Source organism: Papaver somniferum, unplaced genomic scaffold (genome assembly GCF_003573695.1).
Source record: "Papaver somniferum cultivar HN1 unplaced genomic scaffold, ASM357369v1 unplaced-scaffold_107, whole genome shotgun sequence".
Lineage (NCBI taxonomy): Eukaryota > Viridiplantae > Streptophyta > Magnoliopsida > Ranunculales > Papaveraceae > Papaver > Papaver somniferum.
The window spans coordinates 2,868,541-2,892,827 of NW_020619603.1; the positions used below are offsets into that span (position 1 = coordinate 2,868,541).

General features: G+C 36.6%; 1 protein-coding gene across 1 annotated transcript; it reads left to right on the forward strand.

Moving 5' to 3' along the window:
• The first annotated feature begins 21,801 nt into the window (after positions 1-21,801).
• Positions 21,802-22,578, forward strand: LOC113327863. The gene has a single exon (XM_026574985.1). The coding sequence runs from the start codon at positions 21,802-21,804 to the stop codon at positions 22,576-22,578; it is 777 nt and encodes a 258-aa protein (XP_026430770.1).
• Positions 22,579-24,287: the final 1,709 nt, after the last annotated feature.

The window sequence follows — 24,287 nt, forward strand, 5'->3', positions numbered from 1 at the left end:
TATACTGCGATGTCCATATGAGTTTTCCTTTAAATATATGGTAAATACTAAAACGAGTCGCTGGATTTTTCACTGGATTTTTGGTACGTAACTGATTGCGGGGAAGTATGAGTGTTACATACTGCATACCGATGATGTCCGTGTATCTACAGAATGAAAGCATTTGCACTCATGACTTTTTAATGTGAACCATCAAAGGTATAGTTGTTGGTACTGTAACAATAAAATACTCAAAGAAGATGTTAGAAATAAATTTATGAAATGTTTAAATAAACACTAAATGGAATCAGCAAACAGAGGACAGAGTCACGTGTTCAACACGCTGTCCTTAACACGATAGTTGACCAGTACGCCTCAAGAATGAGTGATGCCTATACCCTGTGGTCAAGTCGTATCCAGGATAAAACTGCCCGTTGCAAATATTATTAGCACTGCAATACTTGCCCACTCATACGAACTCAACAACAATGGCACAAAGAATAAAAACCACACAGAGGGAGAAAGACGAAAAGAACAGGATAGTAGCTCTTCTGGACACACTTTGGAATGAAGAATTCTAGTCCCTTTTATAGGTAGAAATGATAGAGGTGAAATCAATGCACATTAATGTGAGAAATTATGTTGCATGATGTCGACATAAATCAGTCATAAAATAGTCAAAAAACGGTAAGAAATAATGTCGTCATTTATGCACATAAAAACGTTATGAAATATTTTGGTAAGAAAATAAATTCTCCCATGTCACACGCCCCCCCCACACATTCAAGACAAAATTTAATTTGAGTTTAAATAATTCGTTCAAGAAATAATTCAAAAGTAATTTTGCCAAAAAGATAAGTCCGGTTGACATACATTCATGGCATAAGTACAAATAGTGAAAACAAATATATTTTCCTCCACTCATTCCACCCACATTGTTTGTTTAACTATCCATAATGGATTAGTTAAATAGTGGAACTCCTCTTTAGTTATATTCTATATGGGACTAAAGGTCATATTTCATTCACTCATAAGAAAATGAGTAAGTACCCTTAGAGAAACTGCAATGGACGAGTAAACCCAAATTTTCAGTCGAGTGGGCTGGCGTAGTGGGACGGACCATCGATCAAAATTTGATCAAAGAGTAAAATCCAGACCAAATTTGGTCTGCGATCAAGACCAAATCCAAATATAGTCGGGCGTTGATATAATCTCCGCTACACATCGGGTGTTGATATAATCTCCGCCATTCATCGGGCGTTGATATCATGTCCGCTACACAAGGGGCGTTGATATAATGTACGCCTGAAACGGGGCGTTGGTTAAATGTACGCCCGATGGGGCGTTCATAAACTTAACGCGCGAAATGGGGCGTTCATATACTTAACGCCCCACTCCATTTTCAACTTCACAATTTATGAAACTTTCATGGGGCGGGCTTTATACCTCCGCCCCATTTTTTTTTTCTTTTTTTTTTTTCTGAAGCGTATACTATACCAACGCCCCACTCGGGCGTTATCTTTACCAACGCCTCACTCGGGCGTTATCTTTACCAACGCCTGATCCCAGGCGTAATGTTTATCAACGCGCGACCAAATATACTCTTTTCCCACTACGCCACATGACGGACTAAACCCAAATTTGGTCTTTTCTTTTAGTCTTTGATCTTTGGTTATACTCGCACCACTGTGGACGCTCTTAAAGACTTAAAGGTCCTAAATTCCATTCCCACCAAGACTATAAAATCAACAAATAAACTCATTTTCTCCGACAATAGTTTGTACAGGGTAGAACATTATTCTTTTACTCTTTTCTGCTTTAGTTCTCACGGTATTACTATGAGAAAATACATCCGTTGGTCTGCCTAACGGAAATGATTAAAAGATATCGGATATGTCTTCTCAAAAGGTTGCGCTGGGTTACGGTTCTTACACAAAATTTTGTATAACTAATACTATTGTCTTTCACTTTCTGAATAGTTGATGACATATTTCATAATTTAGCTATGGATGACGTTGGATCACTCCTGATGGATAATTATCTCTCAATTGGGCTCAATTATTTATACATAAAATTGGTTGAAAAGACCAAAATCAACAATTCCTGGGTGAAATGGACAGTTAGATTTTGATACTGTTTAAATGGCCAAAAATGTAAAAATAGACAGGATGTAACCAATTTCATTGTGCCTATTTTTAAATATTTTTTCTTATTTTTAATTTACACAGGATGTATCCAGTTTCATCCTTGCTATTTTTTAAATTTAAGCTCTTACTATTTTTTTTTTGCCATTTCACCCAAACTATTTTTTACCCGTCCATTTGAACCATGATTTAAAAATATTTGGACAAATGACCCAGTTTCCGTTATTTATAAAAGATTTGAAGTGTGAATTGGAATTGGAATTGGAATTGGTGATTCATCTGCATTTTGGCTCGGCAATGATCTAAGCATGCCGTTTCAGGTTCAAGATTCCTAACTTAGTTAGATTTGAGGTTTCAATCTGGCAACAGGTGATGATTTGAGTTGCTCCTTTGATTTTAATAGGCGCTTAAAACAGGAAGTAGAAGAAATTTGCTAATTGCTCTTTAGTAAAAAAAAACGTTATCTTACATGACTGTCACTTCAAGAAAAAAAACATATATAGGCATTGCTAGTGTATAGGTGCCTAAAGGCTTGCACAGTACACGCCTCCGCATGTAGATGGCTTTTCAGTTGTTTGAATAATATATGCCGAATAGACCAGTGGTGCAAGTACATTAGACTTATGGCGCCCATGGAAACATTTAGGTTCCTCTATGTAGTTTGAAATTGCTTCCTCTTCCCATCCAATGATTCTATTAGAGAAACGTCATGAACGAAGTAGAAGTAATACGTAAAATCGATATAGATATTACTTTGAAATACAGTCCCATTGTATTAGTATGAAACATAATCGTTGTTATTAATCTCTACTTTGATGGTTGGATTTCAAATTTACATTAGTATTTAATTTCGGTGTTGGGGACTTATTGTAGGATAAACAACATTAGGAAAGTATCAAAATAAGAAAACGAGGATTGTCCGAACTCCTTCGATGTTTGCTTAGTGACACTCAATTGAAAGTAAGTATGTATTGCTTGACTGAGTATGCTTGACACTTATTGGATTTCTTAACTGCACTTTTATTTGCATGATTTTGGAAGCATATATTCTTCTCTTTTTTTTTATTCAAAAGATGCATATACTCGATTTGTTCAATTTAATTCACGGTCAGACAATAAACTGTAAAATTCTCTCTTGCATACAACATGTTTCAATGAACTAAATAGTTTCAATTTATCTTTTTGCTTTTGTTTTGAGGTCATCATATGAATTAATCGAGGGTCGACTGCATTGCTTGACTATATATATTCGATCCTTTTTTGTAACGTTCTCTCTTTAGAATAATCGGGGTATCCATCTGTCATGAATATTGTGTTACTTTTTTTATTTGTCTTTGTTTGCAGTTACTTCCGATGTGTCCTAGAGGTACCATAAGGGACAACAAGACATATATAGAGTTTAAAGGGAAGATTAAGTTCTGTAAGAATTCGTTAGTGTTGGAGATGACAATAAGCATGTGCAATAAATACTTTACGAAGATATACCAAGGTAAAATTAGAGATGACGGTGGCGAATTTTGAGGTTTGATTTGGCAGGTTAATTGAAAATTCATCATAATCATCCAAAATACGATCAGTATCATTTGTGACCGGGAGAATTTTTGCAGACCGGACTATTGAAAATCAATTTTTTGAGATGTTTAACAATATCCCTAAAGTACTGCTTTTACAGTGCATAAACTGGACGCTGGCAAGACGTTCTTTTGTAGTTTCTGTTGGAAGTTAAACCAAGATATGGATTTGGGTCGTGGATCAACATATGATGTTGACCCAGTCCGAGTGGATCAACTGCTGCAGTTGACGCAGTCAAGTTGGATCAACAGGAGCTGTTGACACACTGTGCGATATTTAGAAGTTTGGGTTAACTAGAAAAGCAAGTTGTGTCGGTTCTAGAGTGTTCTAGAAGAGTTTTATTTAGAGTTTGTGTTATGTTAGGAAAGTCGTTTGAATGATCGTCAAGTTTGCGAGACTATAAGTAGGCTTGTAAGCCATAAGACAATGTACACCGAATTGATTATCAATGTAGTCTTTTATTTGTTTATGTGTGTGCTCTCCTCTCTCTTGCTCGATCCTACATATGATATCAGAGCAAGGTGAGAGGAAGGGAGAGGAGAAGAAGAAAAGAGCTAAAGATGTTTTTTTTTTTTTTTTTTTTTTTTTTTTTTGCAGTGATAGAGAATTGTTCAAAGATAAGTTGAAGGCTTGTCAAAGCCTTGGTGCTGTGTTGGTGTTTTTAGTGTTCGTGAAGGGTTTGTTCATATTGGTTTGTTCGTGATCTTAAAGGAAGATGGAGATGTTTCCATTGAGTTTGGTTGTGAAAGAAGGAAAGACAGACGGAGTTTGTTGCTGACAGTATTTCGATTGAAATTGTAAAGAAAACCTGCTGCTGTGAAGAACGAACAGATGGACGTTGTGGTGATTTAGGCATAAAGAAGAACAAGATAAGAAGATGACCTTGTTTCCATACAGTTAAGAGATTGAGATACTTCCGATTGAATCAGTGACCAATGGAGGAGATTGAAGGTTATTTGGACAGAGTTATTCTTTGCAAGTAAACAAGGAAGAAGGTTTGCCGCTGCTATTCAAATTAAAACGAAGAGGAGGAGTTCGAATCAACAAGGCTTGGTGTTTGAATTGAATGCAATGGGTTCTGGTAGTTAACGTGATATTATCACGCTGTTAGAAACGAGATTCAAGTTTGGAAGAAGATGGTTAGGGTCTGCTTAAAAAAGTGCTGGTTGTTGATTATAATGGAGATTTTCATGACTACAACAACATAGTGGTTGTGTACGACGAGAAGAAGAGGATGATGTGCTGTGATGATCCGTGATGAGAGATGTTGATGCTCGAGCTGGTGATAGGAAGAGAAGAGAAGTTGTTGTTGAAGTCAAGAGCTGTACACCTAATGCGTTCCTCGTACTGCTGAGAACTTCAGAGCACTTTGTACCGAAGAGAAAGGAGTTGACGTGAACTAATGGTACTGGGTGTTAGCTGTGATTCGTATGGAGAGTGAATAGTAAGGTGTGCTTGTGTGGAACAGGTGAGTTAGGGTTTCACGACTTGCCAAAAAAAAAAAAAAAAAGGAAAGTGTTATTGGAAGTTTGTAACAGTTTGGTGTTACAAAGGTTAGTGTTACAGTTGGACAAGAACTGTTGTTGTCGAACAATTACAGAAGAAAGTGTTACAGTAAGTGTGACAGTTTTTCTTCCAGAGGCGTTGCAGAAAGCAGATTTCAGCTTTGAAGGTTAAGAAGTTTTGGGTGAGTGGCTGATTCGAAGGGTTAGGTTATGGATTTCAAATAGACGCAAGAGAAGATCAAAGTTGGTCTTGCAGTCAAGGAGGACTGGTACAGTTTGATGAAGTTGATCGAATTCAGAAACTTAGAATGACAAAGAAAGTTGGGTGGTGATGTTTGAGCTTAAGGGAGGATGGTATCTCATTAAGCTCAAACATGGTGATTGAAGAGTTTGTGGCAGAAACTTGGAAGTCTTACAAAGTGTGGCAGACTTTGCGTTAGTTATTGCTTGTGGCAGAAGCATAACAAGAGAAAGATTGTGAGAGAATCTTGTAAAAACAAAGAAGGGTGAAGGTTTCGACTCTAACAAGTGTGACTGGAACTAAAGAAGAAAAGAGAAGAAGAAAAAACATTAAGGTTGTGAAGAAAGAGAATTTAATCACCAGGTGGTGATGAGAGAGTGTTGAGTTTGAGACATCACAAGGTTGTGAGCGTGAAACAAGATTGTAGCTGAGTAAAGTCTACAAGTTGAGTGAAGCAATCCTAGTGGGGATTTGGCTAGAGTTGTGTGAAGCAATCCCAGTGGGGATTTGGCTAGAGAAGTGAAGATATTCCAGTGTGGAATTTGTGTTTGGTTGTGTTGCAGTTGGTGCTGCAAATTTGAGAAGAGAGTAATCAACAAAAGGAGGTTAATACCTATGGGTTGAGGAGAACATCACAACAATTAACAAGGTTGTGATCATGAAGATTGGAAACATGTGTACTTGAGAAGAGAAGATTAAGAGTTGAAGATGAGCTACAATGCTCGGTGATGAGTTGTTGTGTTTGGTTAGCAAGTTGTATAGAGCACAATGAGGTGTTTTATAGCTTGTTAAGTTTTGTGTTCCGCTGCGATGAAGATGAAGAAGAAAGAAGTTTATGATGGTTGTTATGGTATGGAGACATTATGGAATGTGTTTGAAGATTGTTGTTAAGCAAAATTAGAAGATTGCTTCGTTTGATTTGGTTTGCAGTTTGAGTTTCGTTTTTTAGTTAGTTTGTTGTTTGTGCTTTTTTTTTTATTTGAGTTTGAGTTTGTTGACGGAGTTTCGAAGTGATCATGAAGTTGGGATAAGTTATAATCGAGTATCAAGGAGTAAGGGTTTGATTGGTGGTTTCTTTGAAAAAGAATGAGAAAAGACAAGAACTTTTTAACGTTTATCTATGGAAGAAGAGGTTTCTATAAATGAGAAAAGACAAGGATGTGTAAACGTCGATCAATGGAAGAAGATGAGGAGTAGAAGAGGGTTACAGAATTCTCGTTGAATGATATCTTGGTTTAAGGGAGGATGTTGGAAGTTAAACCAGGATATGGATTTGGGTCGAGGATCAACATCATATGTTGATCCAATCCGAGTGGATCAACTGCTGCAGTTGACGCAGTCAAGTTGGATCAACAGGAGTTGTTGACACACTGTGCGATATTTAGACGTTTGGATTAACTAGAAGAGCAAGTTGTGTCGGTTCTAGAGTGTTCTAGAAGAGTTCTATTTAGAGTTTGTGTTATGTTAAGAATGTGTGCTTTATTCAGAGTTTGTTATTATTAGGAAAGTCGTTTGAGTGATCGTCAAGTTTGTGAGACTATAAGTAGACTTGTAAGCCATGAGACAATGTACACTGTATTGATTATCAATGTAGTCTTTTATTTGTTTATGCGTGTGCTCTCCTCTCTCTTGCTCGATCTTACAGTTTCAACAGGGTCATTGCAAGGTCAGACCTCTGAACAGGTAGCGTTTTTTCATTTTGACCACTGAACTCTAGCCCAACAAAAACTCTCGCTTCTAGAAAGCTTTGTTTTGTTTGGTTTAATATGTTTTCAAAGGGAAACTGGAAACGTATATGTTGAGAAATGTGAAGACTGTATTTATTTATTTTTGTTGGAAAGACATAAGTGGGAAACCGTAAGCATTGTTGTCAATTGAAGGAAAGCTCATGGAGGTTAAGGTTTTTGTCGGAGTGAATTTTCTAGAGCTTTTGGTAAAGAGTTGTCTGATGATTCCATTTTTGGAATTGCATTTTGGTTGCAACTCGCAACGGATTTAAGTTTTGGCCTTGGTAATAAGTTGAAGACATTTTATTTCTAATCAATCTGTATCAAAGGAAAGCAAATGAAAATGGGCACGTGAAAAATACGTGATGAGAAACTTCGAGCAAAGGAACGCAAATGGTCACGACACAAATCCTCAAAAATACTGTATCAATCTATTAATTAGTGAACTAGCCCGTGCATTTGCACGGGCCTGAAAAGACCTTGTATATAATAAAGGGTATATTTTCAATATATTATTCATAAATGATGTCTTCACGTAAAGGATATATTATTCAATAGGATATATTTTTAATATATTATTCATCTTTTTTTTTTGGTATACTTCCCTATATTAAAAAACTCTATATATTAATAATTTTGTAAAGTTCCAAGGTTATTAATATATGGAGTTTTTATTGTATCCTATAACGGGGTCGACCGCGTATAGGTGTTTATTCTGGATCACATAGTAAAAATTGGGTCACCATGTAGTTTTAAATTAGGCAATAAATTTTCCAGTTGATAGATTATGGATCTTTGCAAAATTCTAAATAAGAATTTTCAATTTGTATGCTGGTTATGGAACAAATATATAACCTTTGTTTGTTAATTTTTTTCTTTTTTTTTTGCTAAATCATATGAATTTATTACCAAAAGAAACCAAAGTTTTTACAAAAAAACCAACTGTCTGGACAGGCCCAGAACAAAAGCTAATTAACTCAAAACAAAAAGATACAGGAAAATCAAAGCCCAGAAACAACTAAGCCCACCAGGAGACCCCTTTAAGAACAAAATCTAAAGTATGATGTGCTTTCATTTTCCAATACACCTAAGAAGGATGGCTTACAATCATAATACATCCATTCTCCTCTTGCCAAGAGAGCTCCTTTCTTTGCCATTTTATCAGCAGAGAAGTTGGTTTTTCCATATGAATGCCTGAAAGTAATCTTTTTCAGCTTACTCTTGATGATCTGCCATCTAATGCCGACTATCCAAGGAATTCTCCCCGACATAAAAGTTGTTATAACTGCCTTGGAGTCCAGACTAAAACAAACATTCAAAAAGCCCCTTCTTACTGCCCATTATCCAGCTGTAATCAGAGCCATAACTTCAGCTCTGTAATTAGTGGCAATTCCAATCCCTCCTGAAATAGCACCAATGTACTTTCCTTCACTGTCTCTCCCTATACAACCAACACCAGCCTGGCCAGGGTTTCCTCTGGCAGCACCATCACAGCAAAGCAAAACTTGGTTTATCTCAGGAAGTTTGAGAAAACACTCCTTCACCATATTAGTACTCACTGGGATATTTTTGATGCCAAATGTAGATAATGCTTGAAAGTCATACAAATCGCTTCTTCTTTTTCCATTCAACCTGATACTGCATTCCTTTGTAAAGTTCAAAATCCTACATTGAATTTGCACATTACTGGGAACTTGATCCTCATACATTCTCTTGTTTCTACTGAACCAGATTTCTACCATTGCAGTACAAGCACTTATCAACCACACTTGTTTAATAGCTGAGCTTTTGTTTTTCACCATGTTTAGTACTTCCTCAAAACTAGTTGGAATTAAGAATTTAAAAATCTCACATAGCGAATGCCAGATGTTTTCACTAAAACTACATTGCCCTTTGCTTGTTAATTAATGACACATAGTCATGTAGAATTCAAATTGTTCCAATTATGTGCAATTTTATGCTAGTTAATCAGTTGCGAGTGGGAATGAATCTTGCATGTTCATTTCTACCTATTAAAGGTGGTATGTGTATGCAAAATTTCCAATCTGATGATTTATATCATTGTTTATAAATCATACACATCTGAAAATAGACGCATTGCAGAATGAGACTGAAGATTAGCATAAAAGCCAATTTGAGGATTGAGATGATGGAGGAAACTAAGAGGCTGACTACTTGAGTTATTGGAACTATCTCAATTAAAGCTGTAAGATGTTTGGGTGCATAGAGATATGCGAATTTCTTTAATAATCACACAAGAGAAAAACAATCCACTCCAACTATCAGTGTAAATAATTTTGTTATAACTTCCGTCTTATTAATTTTCTTATAAAATATAAACTTTGTTTTGTTTCGAATGATAAACAAAAGAGGGTTTGGCCGTCTTATTTGCAGCCTAGCAACTTAAATTGGTGACCAACCAAAACGAGCACCTAATGGTTAAAAGCAAATTGTAAGACTAATTAAAGAATGCACTTACGTACATTCTTTTTACATATTTGGTGATCAAACTATAAGGACATCTATTTCTTACATAGTAAATGGTTTGTAGGATGTTTGTGCGTGTTGTTTGCGGCTTCGGCCTTCTTATCAACAGTTCAAGACATCAATGCTTGGTATGGCCTGACAGTGGATTGTGTTGAGGGTTTTGATACGGGGATAAACTATGTTCGGAAAAGAGAGCAAATTACTGGAACAACAGCTAGAAGCAGTTCCCATCTCGTCGGATGGACTATTTAGAGTTTGTGATAGATTTAGGTGCTAGTTTTGGTTGGTTGATTCGACATCAATTTCGGGTGTGAGGTTGGTTGGATTACGATGTAAATTTATGACACTTCATTTAAAATCCAATTTGTAGCAGGTATTTGCAAAAAAAATTTTTGAAGCATGCAATAAAATAAAAACCAACTAAATTGTTATTACATGTTGGAATGTGATTCCCATATTACATGTTTGATAGGTTTCTCGCTTGGTTGCCGTCAGCTGCAAAGTTTGCCAGTCCATCCGCTGCTTGGTTTCCTTCTCTATAATTATGTTGAATAACACAACATGGGATTTGACGCATTCGATGTATGATTTCTTCAATCATTGTAGAGATATACCATGGAGATTCCTTTGGAGTTTTAATGAAGTGCACGAGATTTTCCAAGCCCGTCTCGAATATGACTTTAGTCCAATTTCTTTCATTTGCTGCTCTGGTTGCTATCACTGCGGCCCATGTTTCCGCCGTTAGCGCTGTGGTTATACCTAGAGGTTGTGCAATAGCCAAAACCGTGTGCACGCTTGAGTTCCTGCATATGAATCCTTCTCCCGCTATTCCCGGGTTGCCTCTGGCTGCTCCATCGATATTTATTTTAAACCAGTCTGATGTTGGGATACTCCAACCCACTTGAATGGTTGTAGAAGATTTTGTTATGTTTGTTTTCAATCTGCAAGGAAGCTCCCCGGGGAGAACTGGAGGGGAGGTCACTTTTGCCCATTCAAATTCATGTTGTTGTGCGAAAGATCTTGCCAGGATGTCGTCATGGGTGGAGTGTGTCTGATTGAAAACTAGCTCATTTCTGGTTGTCCATAGAGACCACAAGAGGAAACAACAGGATGTGATAGAAGAGGTATTACCTCGATTTTCCAGTAGTTGAGAAATGGTTGTTTGGTGGTTATGAGAATTGGTTGGAGGTTACCTTGGGGATGGGTTGTTGATATGCGGTTAGAGAGAGTGTTCCAGCAGGACAGAGCCACCGGACAATGAATCAACATGTGATTGGTTGTTTCAGGCTCAGAGTTGCAACGGGGGAAGAGGTTGGAAGTGGAAAGATTGATGTGATGGAGTAGAGAGAAGGTTGGCAAACCTTCATTTATAGCTTTCCACAAGAAAAGCCGTATTTTTGGCGGACACGGTAAGGTCCACAAGAATTTTGTGTTTGGAAGGGGTTGAGGGTGAGGTTGTGGAAGAGAGTTGATTTCTTGCTGGATTAGACAGTTGTACCCGGACGTTGTGGTGTATTTACCAGATTTAGAGTGGGGCCAAATAATTTTGTCTGAGATATTGTTAAGGGGAAGGTGGATATTTATAATATCTTGGGTGGAAGTGTCAGGTAGGATGTTTAACTTATCGTGATTACAGTTATGAGAGATGGGGTCGATTAATTCTGCGACATATTGAATAGGAGCGCATTGGATTGGATCAAGGTTTTGAAAGTGAGGTATCCAATTATCTTGGATAGGGGTATCTAAACCATTTCCTATTTGGTGAAATATATGCTTTTTGATATTTGGTATGAGAGATGCCATTTGTTTCTATTGCGGGCTTGCGGTAGTAGGTATTGAAATTGTACTTTGCAATATAGGCTAATGGTGGAGGTATTTTTCGTTGAAGATGCTTGAGAAAATGGAATGTGGCTGGTCTTGAATATTCCAAAAAATTTCGTGAAAAGAGATTTATTGTGATGACTACTCTTCCAGATGCCCATACCTCCCTCCGCTATTGGCTTGTTTAGCTTGTTCCATCCTAATGGGTGAAGTTTTCGGACCGAAGAATCATGACCCCGGAAAAAATTCCTAGTGATTCGATCAATTTTTTTGTGAACATGGATTGGGAAAATCTGTGTTTGCATGAGGTGATTTGAGGTTGGTGTTAATGAGGTTTTTATTAGGACTAGTCTACCTGCAGGGGTAAGGCATTTTGTGATCCATCCTTGAGCTTTGCGTGCCAATCGCTGGAGTAGTGGTTCGAAGATGTGACTTGAGGTCCTCCAGTGTTTGAATTGAACTCCTAAGTATATATGTGGGATTGATGTGGTTGACATGCCGAAGAATTGGTGAATAGTATCTATGTGTTGTTTTTGTAGTCTTGGTCGGTGAATGATGGTTGATTTTGCTGCGTTGATAATTTGACCAGCTGAAGAACAGTATAATTGAAGAATTCTCTGAAGGTGGTTGCTACTTTCCTGGGTATCTGTATATGTGATGAGTAAATCATCAGCATACATTAGGTGTAGGATGGGGGTGCCTTTTTTGATATCCGGATTCCTTGAACCAGTTTTTTGCCTCCAATTTGGCAAGATTTGTTGATAGAATTTCCGCGCATATAATGAATATGTAGGAAGATATATGATCACCTTGTCTAATGCCTATGGTAGGAGTAATGAATCCATGCGGAGTACCATTGATGTTGATTGAGTAAGTTACCGATTTGATACATAGCATGATATATTCCACAAATATTGATGGAAAGCCTAGTTTTGTAAAAGCTTTTTTGATGAATCCCCAGTCCAGGCTATCATAAGCTTTTTGGATGTCAAGTTTAAGAGCTATTTTGGGGTTTTTTGTGGTTGAAGATGTTTTGATATGATGAAATAGCTCACTGGCGATTGTGATGTATCATGTATGGATCTCTTAGGGACAAAGGCACTCTGATATGGACTTATTAAGAATGGAAGAAGAGGGCGTAAGCGGTTGACTAGGATTTTTGAAATGATTTTGTAGCTGACATTGCAGATGCTTATAGGTCTGAATTGGGATGGTTTTGTTGGGTTGTCAACTTTCGGAATTAGTATAATGTTTGTATGGTTCATGAGAGGGTGGATGTTTAAATTATCGAAAAAACTTCGAACCATAGCAATTAATTGAATATGCGTGATGTCCCAGAAAACTTTAAAAAACTTACTGGTGTATCCATCTGGATCAGTAGCACTTTCCTTTACGGTTACGGCTGCCGAGAGCTGGTCAGATTGTGAAGGTGTCAATCGTGGAGCTATATCTTCAAAGAGTTCTTCGTCCAGAGTTGTGCTTGGGGATGAATATTGAGTGGTGAAATGATCGAGGATGATCTGGATCACTTGATCCTTATCACTGACCCAGTTGTTTTGATGATCCTGTAGTTGCTTTATGTTGTTGCGGCTTCGGTGTATGGTTGCCTTGGTATGAAAGAAGGTTGTATTATTGTCTCCAAATTGGAGCCATTGTATTCTGGACCTTTTCTGCCAGTATGTTGCATGACATTGAAGTAAATTTAGGTGATGCTTGCGCAACTCCTTCTCATGATTTATCCAGAAATTTAGTTCTTCTCCGATGTGAATAGCACATTGATGTTGAGCCATCTTAACTTGTGTTGTTGAATTGAGTATTAACTTTGGAAGATGTCCAAATGTGTCCTTGTTCCAGTCCATTAGTGTTTGTCCTGTTGTGATTAACCTGAGTTAAAGATCCAGGGCAGAATCTGAGTCGCTTTGTCGTGTCCATGCGGATTCGACGATTTTCTTGAGTTGTGGATGTGTCAGCCATAGATGCTCAAACTTGTAATTTTTTTGCCCTTGCCAGTCAATTGCTTTGGTGTGTAGCAAGATGGGCGCATGATCCGATGCAATCCTTCGAATGTGGGTGACTGCAGCATGAGGGTTCGTTGTGCGCCAGTGTTGGGTTGCAATTTCTCTATCCAGTCTTTCCATGATGTTGTCTTGACCCTGTTGGTTGTTTGTCCAAGTAAATGGATCTCCTCGAAATCCTAGATCGATGAAACCTATTTGATCTATCATTGTTAGGAACGGTTGAGTCTGACTATATGTGACTTGTCTGCCGCCTTTTTTCTCTAATTGGTCCATTATGTCATTAAAATCCCCTATCAGGAGCCAAGGAGTTGAGTTGTTGTGATTTAGGAAGATTATTGGGAAATCTTGCCAAAAATATATTCTTGCATCTGGATGAGGAGGACCATAGATGCCTGTGCAGAGCCATGGTTGTGCCGGAGCTGGGGGAGTAATAATGACATGAATGTAACTTTGGGACTGGAGAAGTACCTGAATGTTTACGTTGTTCTAGATGAGACATAGTCCACCTCTACGACCTACGTTGGGAACGGAGGTTAGGTTTTGGAATTGAAGTGATCGCACAAGATTCGACATATGTCGGTCATTTGCTAAAGTTTCCGAAAGGAACAGGATCTCGGGTTTGTGCAATGATACTATATCTTGTAGATGTTGTATTGAAGTTTGATTGTTGATGTCTTGGCAATTCCAGGCTAGAATGTTCATTTTTGGTTTAGAATAGTTTTGGGCTTGGATAGCGTTTTGGGTGATTTGAATAAGAAGGGACAGATTGTTGTAAAAATTTGGGCCTTGACACATGTTTTAAAAGGTTGTAGTTGGGATCGAACTTGGGTTCAAAGTGACCACAGATATGGGAAAAAAGTTGGGTGAGTAAGGCTTATTAATAGAAAACTTCAAGGAAGAAACTCGCTAACCGGTCCCAAACTAAACTTGGTACGGTGGGAATGACTAGAAACAACTTCGAATTAATTTGCAAATTTTTTATACTAAAATAAATAAAAGAGACTTTAATTTGTGTTACTTATCTAGGCTGGCATCGTTGACGAGCGCTCTTGAACCACGTTAGGATTAGGGCGTGGTTTTGAAAGGTGGGGAAAACAATTTTTTTTTTTTTATTATTATTATTATTATTTATTTATTTTTTGAAACAAGTTAAAATGAAATAAAAATCAACAAAAATTACTAACGATTACTATACGCAAAATACGGATTAGCTCCCTAAAGACCGATTACTAACGATTAACAAAAATCGTGTAAAAAGGTTCAACACTAACAAGGCCCAGAACAAGAAGACCTATCCATCTAGGGTGAGAAAGCTAAAAAACCACCTAAGCTAACTCTGTATACGTGTTAAGAAAAGGAAAAAACAAAAGGACACCTAATCTACTAGTCAACGCCACCCCGCTCGTCACCCTGTATACTTTTCTGCCTTTTCAATTTTACTTGCAACTACAGCAAGCTACAATGATTACTTGCAATTACAACAAGCTACAGTGAAAACTTTGATACCGGCGACAAGCTAACACCGAAACAGAAGAGCACCCTTAATGTATTAAAGATCAAACGATCAATTCCAGCTAGAAGAAAATGGAATTTCATCATAAAACTGTCGTGAAAGAAACGACAACAATACAAAAGCAGAAAAAGATCAACTGAGAAAATGAAACCACAGTACCAAAACTCAATATTAAGATACATAGCAATATCCATAGACAAGACAGGCGAAGTAACGGTTATCAGATTAAAATCATCAAATTAAAATGGTCTAGGAACTGTAAACGCAAGGACAAAAGGCCTAGGAAGAAAATCCGAAAGTAAAATCGAATGTCTAAGGAAAATTAAAAGAGTAAATCCCATCGACTTTTACCAGTTTACCTGAAAAGAACACCAAATCAACTATGTGGGTTTTGATAAAAGTAAAATCCGAAAAATCCGAAAATCCAGTTTACCTGAAGAAAATCCGAAAGTAAAATCGAATGTCCAAGGCAAACGATGGACTACTCAGATCTCATTGAATTGATAAAAGTTAAATGACTTCTGAGTATGTTTGTACTTATGTGGGTTTTGTTTGTGTATCCATTTTGAGGCTTCATTATTATGGAGATCCGGCTAGTTGTTGCATTTTTAATCTTTATAAAATAGATTCAGTGAACTTATAGCTGCAATCCTTGTTCTGCATGGAGTCTGTGTAATGTTATTTTCTCCTCCGGTATTTGCAATTATTAGTATGCTACTAATAAATTGTGCGTGAGAATGAAAAACCAACATGTCTTGCATGTTTATTTCCATCTATAAAAGGCGGTATATGTATTTCCAATATTGTCAAAAATTTGGATTATACCATCCTATTGGCAGACCAAGTGAGGGAGGACTTTTATATGTCCACTTTTTTGTAAAATCTAAATGATCAATTCACACAAAAAGATTAAAAATGATAAGGGCCCAAAAATAGAAAATGTCGCTCCCTTTCAGTTGAATTATTATGTTCCTTGTGTATCCTATCTTTTCAGGGGTATATTTTGGAAAGCAAACTTTAATATAACATATCTAAAAATCCGTGTTTTGGAATTTAACAAATTTTATCTCGTTGGAAAGGTTATAAAAAAATGTATGCAATAAGTACAAACAACAATATCAAATTTAGAGCTTTATGAAAAATCGGAAGTATTTATCATTTTAGGCACAATTTTAGAAAATTAAATGTATATCCATTATACAAACCACCACAAATGAGACATACTAATTTATGTAGCAAAATTCTAATTTTCCGTTGCAACTAATAAAACGATGTACTCCCTTCGTTTCAAGAAAAATGATACTTTCATTTTTTTAGGCACAATTCTCGAAAATTGAATGCATAGCCGTTATGCAAACCACCAAAAAGGATGCATAACACATCATGAAACCATATTTTGGTTTATGGATTGACTAATTTTCCGTTTCTAGATAAAATGATACTTTCACATCCCGTTTCAGGAAAAGTGGTACTTTCACTCCGTTTCGGGAAAGTGATACTTTCGCCCTGTTTCGGGAAAAGTGATACTTTCATTCCGTTTCGGAGAAAATAATTTTAGGAAACATAGTTTGAGTTTTGCACGGAAACTTTGTGGAATTATTTTAGGAATTCCAGGGAGACTAAACGCGTGATATTGTTTCCTAAGGTAGTATTCTATCTAAGGAAGAGTTTAGGATGGTTTGGAAGTCTCAGAAACGATTAAGGAAGTCGGTAGAAGAGATTATTGCCGTGGCTTGCACGAAAAGAAAAAGAGAGAATTAATCGCTATTTTTAGGTTTCTAAATAGTATAAAAGGTGTATTTAAGTCCCAGGGAAAAAAATGAAGTTATTGGAGCAGTCGCAGAGGAGTTTGTAACACTACAGAGGCGAATTGATCAAGTTGCAGGAAACCCGTATTTCTGCTGCTGCTGCTGCTGAAGAACATCCGTTGCAAATAAGAACAGCGTCTCAAATTTGTAACTCTGCTACAATAACTTCTTTGTAACAGTCAGTCATTCGTTTTGCGACTCCAATACACCGTTGGAAACATTCAGAGTTATAGTTTTTCATCTTTTAATCAACTTTTGAACCATAAACAAATATTTTGAGCAAGTGATTAATATGAGGAGCTAAACCCCATTGTTGAGGCGACGGAGGAAGCCATTTTTCCAATTATTATGTGGTAAATTCTATTTAATTTAATTTTCGTAATTCTTTTATGATTATTTGCACTGAACTGAAATCGAATATATGATTCTGATTAAGTGGTTGTGTTCTCAATTGATAGGTCATGCTTAGGTTAACTCTTTTAATGGTCCATGCTTTCTATTTACAACTATTGTTTTGAGAATCTACTTGTCTAGGCAAAAATATTAGAATCACTTTAAACGTAAAGAGTTGCATAAATATTGACTAGATTAAATCACATAAAAATTGGAGATTGGTGGAATCCAAAGTCTCAGTGCTTTTTATAAACTTGAATACAATTTCTTTTTAAGTTTTCTATTTTAATTTGAGTCTAAAATAGAGTCTACATAATCCGAGTTGAACGAACTTTACTACCACTTAAAAACTACATCAATTTGGCATTCCACGACAGAGTTTAATAAGGAAACAGAAGTGTTAATATGTTTCGAAACCTATAAAAACTCTGCAATTTGTTTGGCATCTCCTCCACTTCTTTGTTTCGGCATCTTTCTCTGCAAGACTGCAACAATGGCAGCAGACAGGGAAGAAGGGTGTGTATATTTCTTGATTCTTTTCTTTTGGGTTTCTTTCTTGCTTCTGTGTTGTGATTCCAAATTACATTGTTGATTTTCTTCTTCAGGGTTTTTATTCACGATTTATGAGGCAAAGCCGAATCACAACAAGGTATTCATATATAAAATCCAGCTAAATTCATTCCTCCAAGAATAACTCTCCCACGCAAATCCTGAGAACTTTGCTTCCTTGATTCTTTTCTTCTGTGTTTCTTTCTTGCTTCTCTGTTCTGAATCCAAATCACACTGTTGATGTTTTTTTTCCGGGTTTTTACTTCGTAATTTAGGAGGCAAAGCAGAATCAGAACAAGATACTCGTATATAAACCTAAAATTACATTCTTAGTTTTTTTTTTTTTTTTGGTTATGGGTTTCTCGGTATTGCCTACACCCTAATCTATCTACCCCGAGTCCCGACTATGTTCAACCATAAGGATGAAAAACCCGTCCTTTCCTTACCCATCAAATATTGTTATTATTTCCTTCTCAATCAAATATACTTCTTCTCTCCAAGCCAATGTTGAATATGTCACGACTTGCCGTTGGTAAAACCATGGTTACAGTGGCTAAGTACACCATGAATCCAAAATCGATCTATTTGTTCAAATAGATCCTACACAATGTCCACTCACTACCATATGGTACTCTTTCATCACCCAATTGGTTTTTGTACTACTTTTACTATCAGTTGGACGACCGGTATGGAAAACGAGGCCGCTCTTCTCCCCAACTTCTGTATTGCCTTCCTTGACCGGCTCCGTGGTTCTAGACATTCTCCAGTACCCATGTCCTTCCACAGTTCGATTTGGTCTGTTTCCATTGGCACACCTTTTGGTTCTTTGAGTAAAGAAATACCCTGATTTTTCTTCGTACCTTTCTGTAATAAACATACAATGAAACGTACAAACGATCAATATCGTAATCATAGTAATTAACCAATAAAAATTAATTGAAAAAGAATAAATAACGATGTGCTTACCTAGAAGCTTTTTAGGATGATATTCATAAACTTTCATCTCGGGTATACAAGGCATGACTGCAAACTGAATTTCAGGATTTCCTATCTTCGGCTTCAAGTACATAGACAACAACTGTTGATCCGAAGGATTAAACACGAAACCAGGAGGAAGTTCCCTAAGGTCTACGGCAGGAACATCATTATCATGAAAATCTCCTAAGTACTGTGGATCTTGATCAGCAAGAAGTTCTTGGTTATCAAAATCACTGAAGAACTGCAGACCTTCATGAGGAAGAAGTGCTTGGTTAAGATATTCATTCAGGAACTGAATATCTTCATCAGTAAGTTCTTGGTTATCATCATCGTAGTTAATAGCCCTGCACATGCATATAAACACGTTCTTGATTAATATTAACGTAACAAATTATCATAGAAAGAAAAATCATGAAGAACTCAATATGTAAATTATTAACAATAAATCTTGCATATTATTGCATGATGAAAAAAAGTCGAAAAGATTCAGAAATACAAAAACTAATTTCATAAATTTGTTGAAGATTTGGCGAAGTTCTTAAGCCGATAAAGTCGAGAAGGATTGGAGTTGCCGCCGTCTTAGCTTTTAATCTACAAGACGTATACTCAGATCAGGCAAACGTAGGTAAATCAGCCACAAGTTATTGACTAGGAATCCGGTGTCTAACTTAACCTGAAGCAACACAGATATACACAGATGAAGAGGTGATAGAAGCTGCAGTAGAAGCTAAAGAATTCAAGAAAATGGGAAAGATAACCACGTTTTGATGCTAAGAAAATCAAAGAGCATTTTTAAAAGGATAGGAGACAACAATATTACTACTTAGTTCTTTTGGTAGTGACGGGTCTCTACTTGAAGAACGTTTAGCTGTGTTGATATTCGTTTACTCAGGAGTAGATTCATTTGAAATTTAGTTCCACATATGAAATTTAAGTTCGAATAGTAACCATGGAATTTTTATTTCCTTTGACTGTGATAGTATCATTAAAGGTTTCAATTAATTAGTATCACTATATGTTTCGATTTGGTGTTTTAATTGTTTTTTCTTTCAAGTACCGATGGATGATTTTTTCTTACCATGTTTCAATTAAACAAATGATCACAAGCTGAAAGTTCCAAAATAAGTTAGCCGCATCCAAGTACTGTAAGAAATAAAATTAGAAGTCCAAATTCAATTCCCAAGTTGTGTAACTAGCATATTAGAACTCTTTTTCCAAACCAACATAAAGGATAAAAAACACATATTTTTTGTTGAAAATAAAAGGAATAAATAAATAAATATTTGCACATTATTTATATCTTTTTTCCGCTATTCATCCCGTCATACTAATTCAAAAATACATCGCCACGGGACGGGACGAAACCCCCGATACACCAAATAAAAAATGGATTCTCATGGAACGGGATGAAGCCCCGCGCATATCACGTAGAAAATGCATTTGCACGGGGAGGGGAAGTCCCGCACACTCCAAGTGGAAGTAAGAGAAATGCCCGGTGCGTAGCACGGGCACAAATCTAGTCTAAAGACTTAAAGGCCTAGGCAAATAAAATTCTCACGTTGAACGGTGAGGAAATCCTCGCTTCCTTTTGGCCGTAATATGCTTTTTGTGTGTTTTGTGAAACGAGCGTTTTGGCGAGGACACTTGGCAACACATGATTGGTTTAAAAGGAAGAGGAAAAAAATTAAAAAAAGGAAACCAAATTCAATTTGGAATTCATTAAGTGATAATATTCTTGTGAGGACACCTGAAATATATGGCTGGTTCAAAAATTACAAACTTTAAAGGAAACCATAACTTACCGTGTTTGGATTTTATGGAAGTCCAAATTCAATTTTGATATCGAGTAATTACTGTATTTTCCAAATTAATATATAAAGGGAAAAATATCCATATATTTTCTACGAAAATAAAAAGAAAACATAAATAAAATCTGCACATGTCCTCCACCTATAAAATGTATTTTGCCCGCAACACCAAATCCAAAAATACATCTCCACCGGACGGGAAAAAGCCCTGCGCACACCAAATCAAAAATGCACTTCCACGGGACGGGGCGAAGCCTTGTTTACACCAAATTAAAAGGAGTAAACAAATAAAATCTACAGATATTATCCACCTATTTAATGTAATTGTCCCGACACACCAAATCAAAAATACACCTCCATGGGGCGGAGCGAAGCCGCGCGCAAAAATACTTCGCCACAGGGTGGGGCGAAGCCCCGCGCTCGTCAAATCAAAAATACATTGTCAAGGGGCGGGGCGAAGCCCCACACACATAAAATAAAAAATACATTGTCACGGGGTGGGGCGAAGCGCCGCGCTTGCCAAATCAAAAATACATCGCCATAGGGCATAACAAAGTTCCGCACACACCAAGTTAAAAGAAAATATAGGCCCGACACGTAGCACGGGCACAAATCTAGTTACAATTTATATGCCAGCTGATAAATTTTGCGTGAGAACAAATACAAATGCAAAACACTCTGCGGCTGTTTAAATTCGATTACTGTGACAGATTATGTGTCACTTAACAAATTATGCGTAACGAATTCTGTATATGCAATTTGTATGTTGGTTAATAAGGTGCGCGTTACCGAATGATTGTAGATAAATCATACTCAAACAAAAATCATAAGCATTACCAAATGATTATGAAGCTTTGGAAGAAAGATAATTTGAAGATTAAAATGCTGGAGGAAATTAAAAATTAATAGCGGGGATACATCTTCGGATTTGCGTCTAAGTTGACAAGGAAAGAAAGAGAGAAATAAAATAGCTGATGCACTATCTAATTAAACTAGTTAGAGTAGACAAACTCAATCATACTTGGACTGATTATATTTCATCTGTGGTAATACCTCTACTGCATGAGGATGCTCATTATGCATCAGGTTCATAATCAGTTTCAATGAAAATTTTCTTGTTCTAAAAATTAAAAAAAAAAAAAAAAAAGAACCCATAAATTGTAGGAAATTTTAGATGTATTATCAGACGGAAGTTAATAACTTGCCTCAAACGACGTGTGTTATCCATTATTTCTGGCATCAGCTTCAATTGGCATCAATGAATGTTGCTCAAAAGCATGGCGAGGTTGCATTGTTCTTTACTATAGTTAGTGAAGTTGTTATTATTGTTTCTGCCTCTTGCAAACGCAGAGATGTTCTTCGAGAAAAAGAATTGGCTAGATTGGTTGAACTTGTTGAAAAAGGTGAACGTTTAAGTGGCTCGGGATTGAATCAAGAAACTTTCCTCAAACGACCTTCAGACACGTGTTGGGGTACACATTACAACACACTGTTGAGTTTAATTTTGATGTTTCCATCAATTTTAGACATGTTGGAGATTGTCAGTCGAGAAGGTGCTAAGGAAGCGAGGGGAAAAGCATACGTTTATCTAATCTTGATGCTGACATTTGATTTTGTATTTACTTTGTTTCTGGTGAGCACTTTGTTAGGAGTCACTAACGAGTCGTCGCAAGCATTGCAACGGAAAGACCAAGACATTGTGAATGCCATGAATTTGGTCAAGATATCTAAAGAACAACTACAGACCATGCGAGATGGTGGGTGGGATAGTCTTATGAATGATATCTCTGCTTTTTGTGCTAAAACAAATATTGTAGTCACTGAAATGATGTCTCTGTATGTACCACTTGGGAGAGGTAGACGTAATTTACAAGAACAGACAAATCTGCACCATTTTCAAGTGGGTTTGTTTAACAATGTCATTGATATGCAAACTGCAGCGCTTAATGACCGTTTTGATGAAGTGAACACCGAGTTGCTTCTTTGCATGTCGCATTTGAATCGATTCATCGAAGCAATATTTTTCAGCTTTTGACAAAGGTGCGTTAATTCGTCTTGCCAAATTATATCCATCTGATTTTTCTGAAATTGAAATCATGATACTAGAACGACAACTAGACACCTTTCTTCACGATGTTCTTTCAAGAACCGATTTTTTTGAGTTGGATGGAATTAGTGGGCTTGCCAAGAAAATAGTTGAGACGAAAAGAGATATAGTATATCTTCTTGTTTACTTGTTGATTACATTGTCTTTGATATTGCCGGTTGCTACAGCTACCGTTGAACGAGTATTTTCTGCAATGAAAATAGTGAAGAATCGTCTACGAAATCGTATCGGTGATGAGTATTTGAATGACTGTCTAGTGACATATATTGAACGAGAAATTTTTCGCAGTATCAGCAACGAAAAGATTAGTAAACGATTTCAAGGTATGGCAAAACGTCGTGGCCATTGTTGAATACAATAAGACTTTGATTTTTTTGGTAAAGCATATAAGGCGTTCTTTTGGGTGACAATACTGCATATAAGGTAGTTTTTTGGGACTTTTTGTGGATATTGGAAGCACTTCTACATGATGCATAAAAATATAAAATTAGAGAAACAGATCTGATTTAGAATTAACTATCTAACATGTGTTTTGTGGTATGTATTTGTTGTTACGGAGACACGAGTGTTATGATATAATATTATATTAGAATGAAAAATACTTTTAGAACCTTCAGTTCTATTTTTTTTTGTTGATTCAAGTAGATGTTGGCGAATTTGATTATTGCTTTCGAGGTACACATATTTATGGCACAATACTTACGGAATCTAAATTTTTTTATTATTGCTTTACATATATAGAAACTAAGGTTGTATCGTATAGTCGAAAATGCATGTTTTTTGTGACTAATAGGTTGAGCATCGGAGATTAATAATATACTATGACGCTGGAGACGATGATGGTCAAATAACATGCATAAAAGGTACTCAATCTTTAATGTGCAATGATTTTTTTCTCTAGGATTTTTATTTTCTTGTGATTTTTTTTTGCACCTCCTCTTTTAAAATCCTGGCTACGCCCCTGAAAGTTATCTGGACTTGTTATTAAAGAAAAGGGTTTATCTGCAGGTTTTAATTAAAATTTTATTTATATATAAAGTTTAGCGTTCGTCGGATTATGCACTTTGTTTCGAAAATACTCTCTAAAATTTATCAAAAATATTATCCATTAGGAAGTAAATATACGTTGAAGTAGAATTGGAAAAAGTGAAAACTACAGGGAGACCCATTCTCCCAGACTTTTCTACTATGAAACCCACGCTCAGAAAAACACAGGCGCACACCCATTTTCTGGAAGAAAATTATTCTCAAAACCATAATTTCTGAAATTATGTTTCGGTCTTTTTTTTTTCTTCTTCTTCTTCTCAGATTCGTATCTCCCTGCAGCTTTCTTTCCTATCTATCGACGGAGTCCAAAGTCTCGATTGAGATTAGAAATTGCAGCAACCAAGTTGGGTCCGTTTGTCAACTGGATTGGGTGTATTCAAGGGTTCGTCTGTGATTCGAATCATATACAGTTGAGATAATGTTTGAGAGGAAGAAGTTAGGGTCTGATCTGTTGATGTAATTATGAATGAAGTTTTAGAAGATCATATAAGGAATTTGGTGAAGTTGCAAAACTGAAATCAACAAAGAAAAGGGGATCTGGGACTGATTGATTAAATGGGTTTTGGTGGTTGTGTTCGAAGAATCGGGAG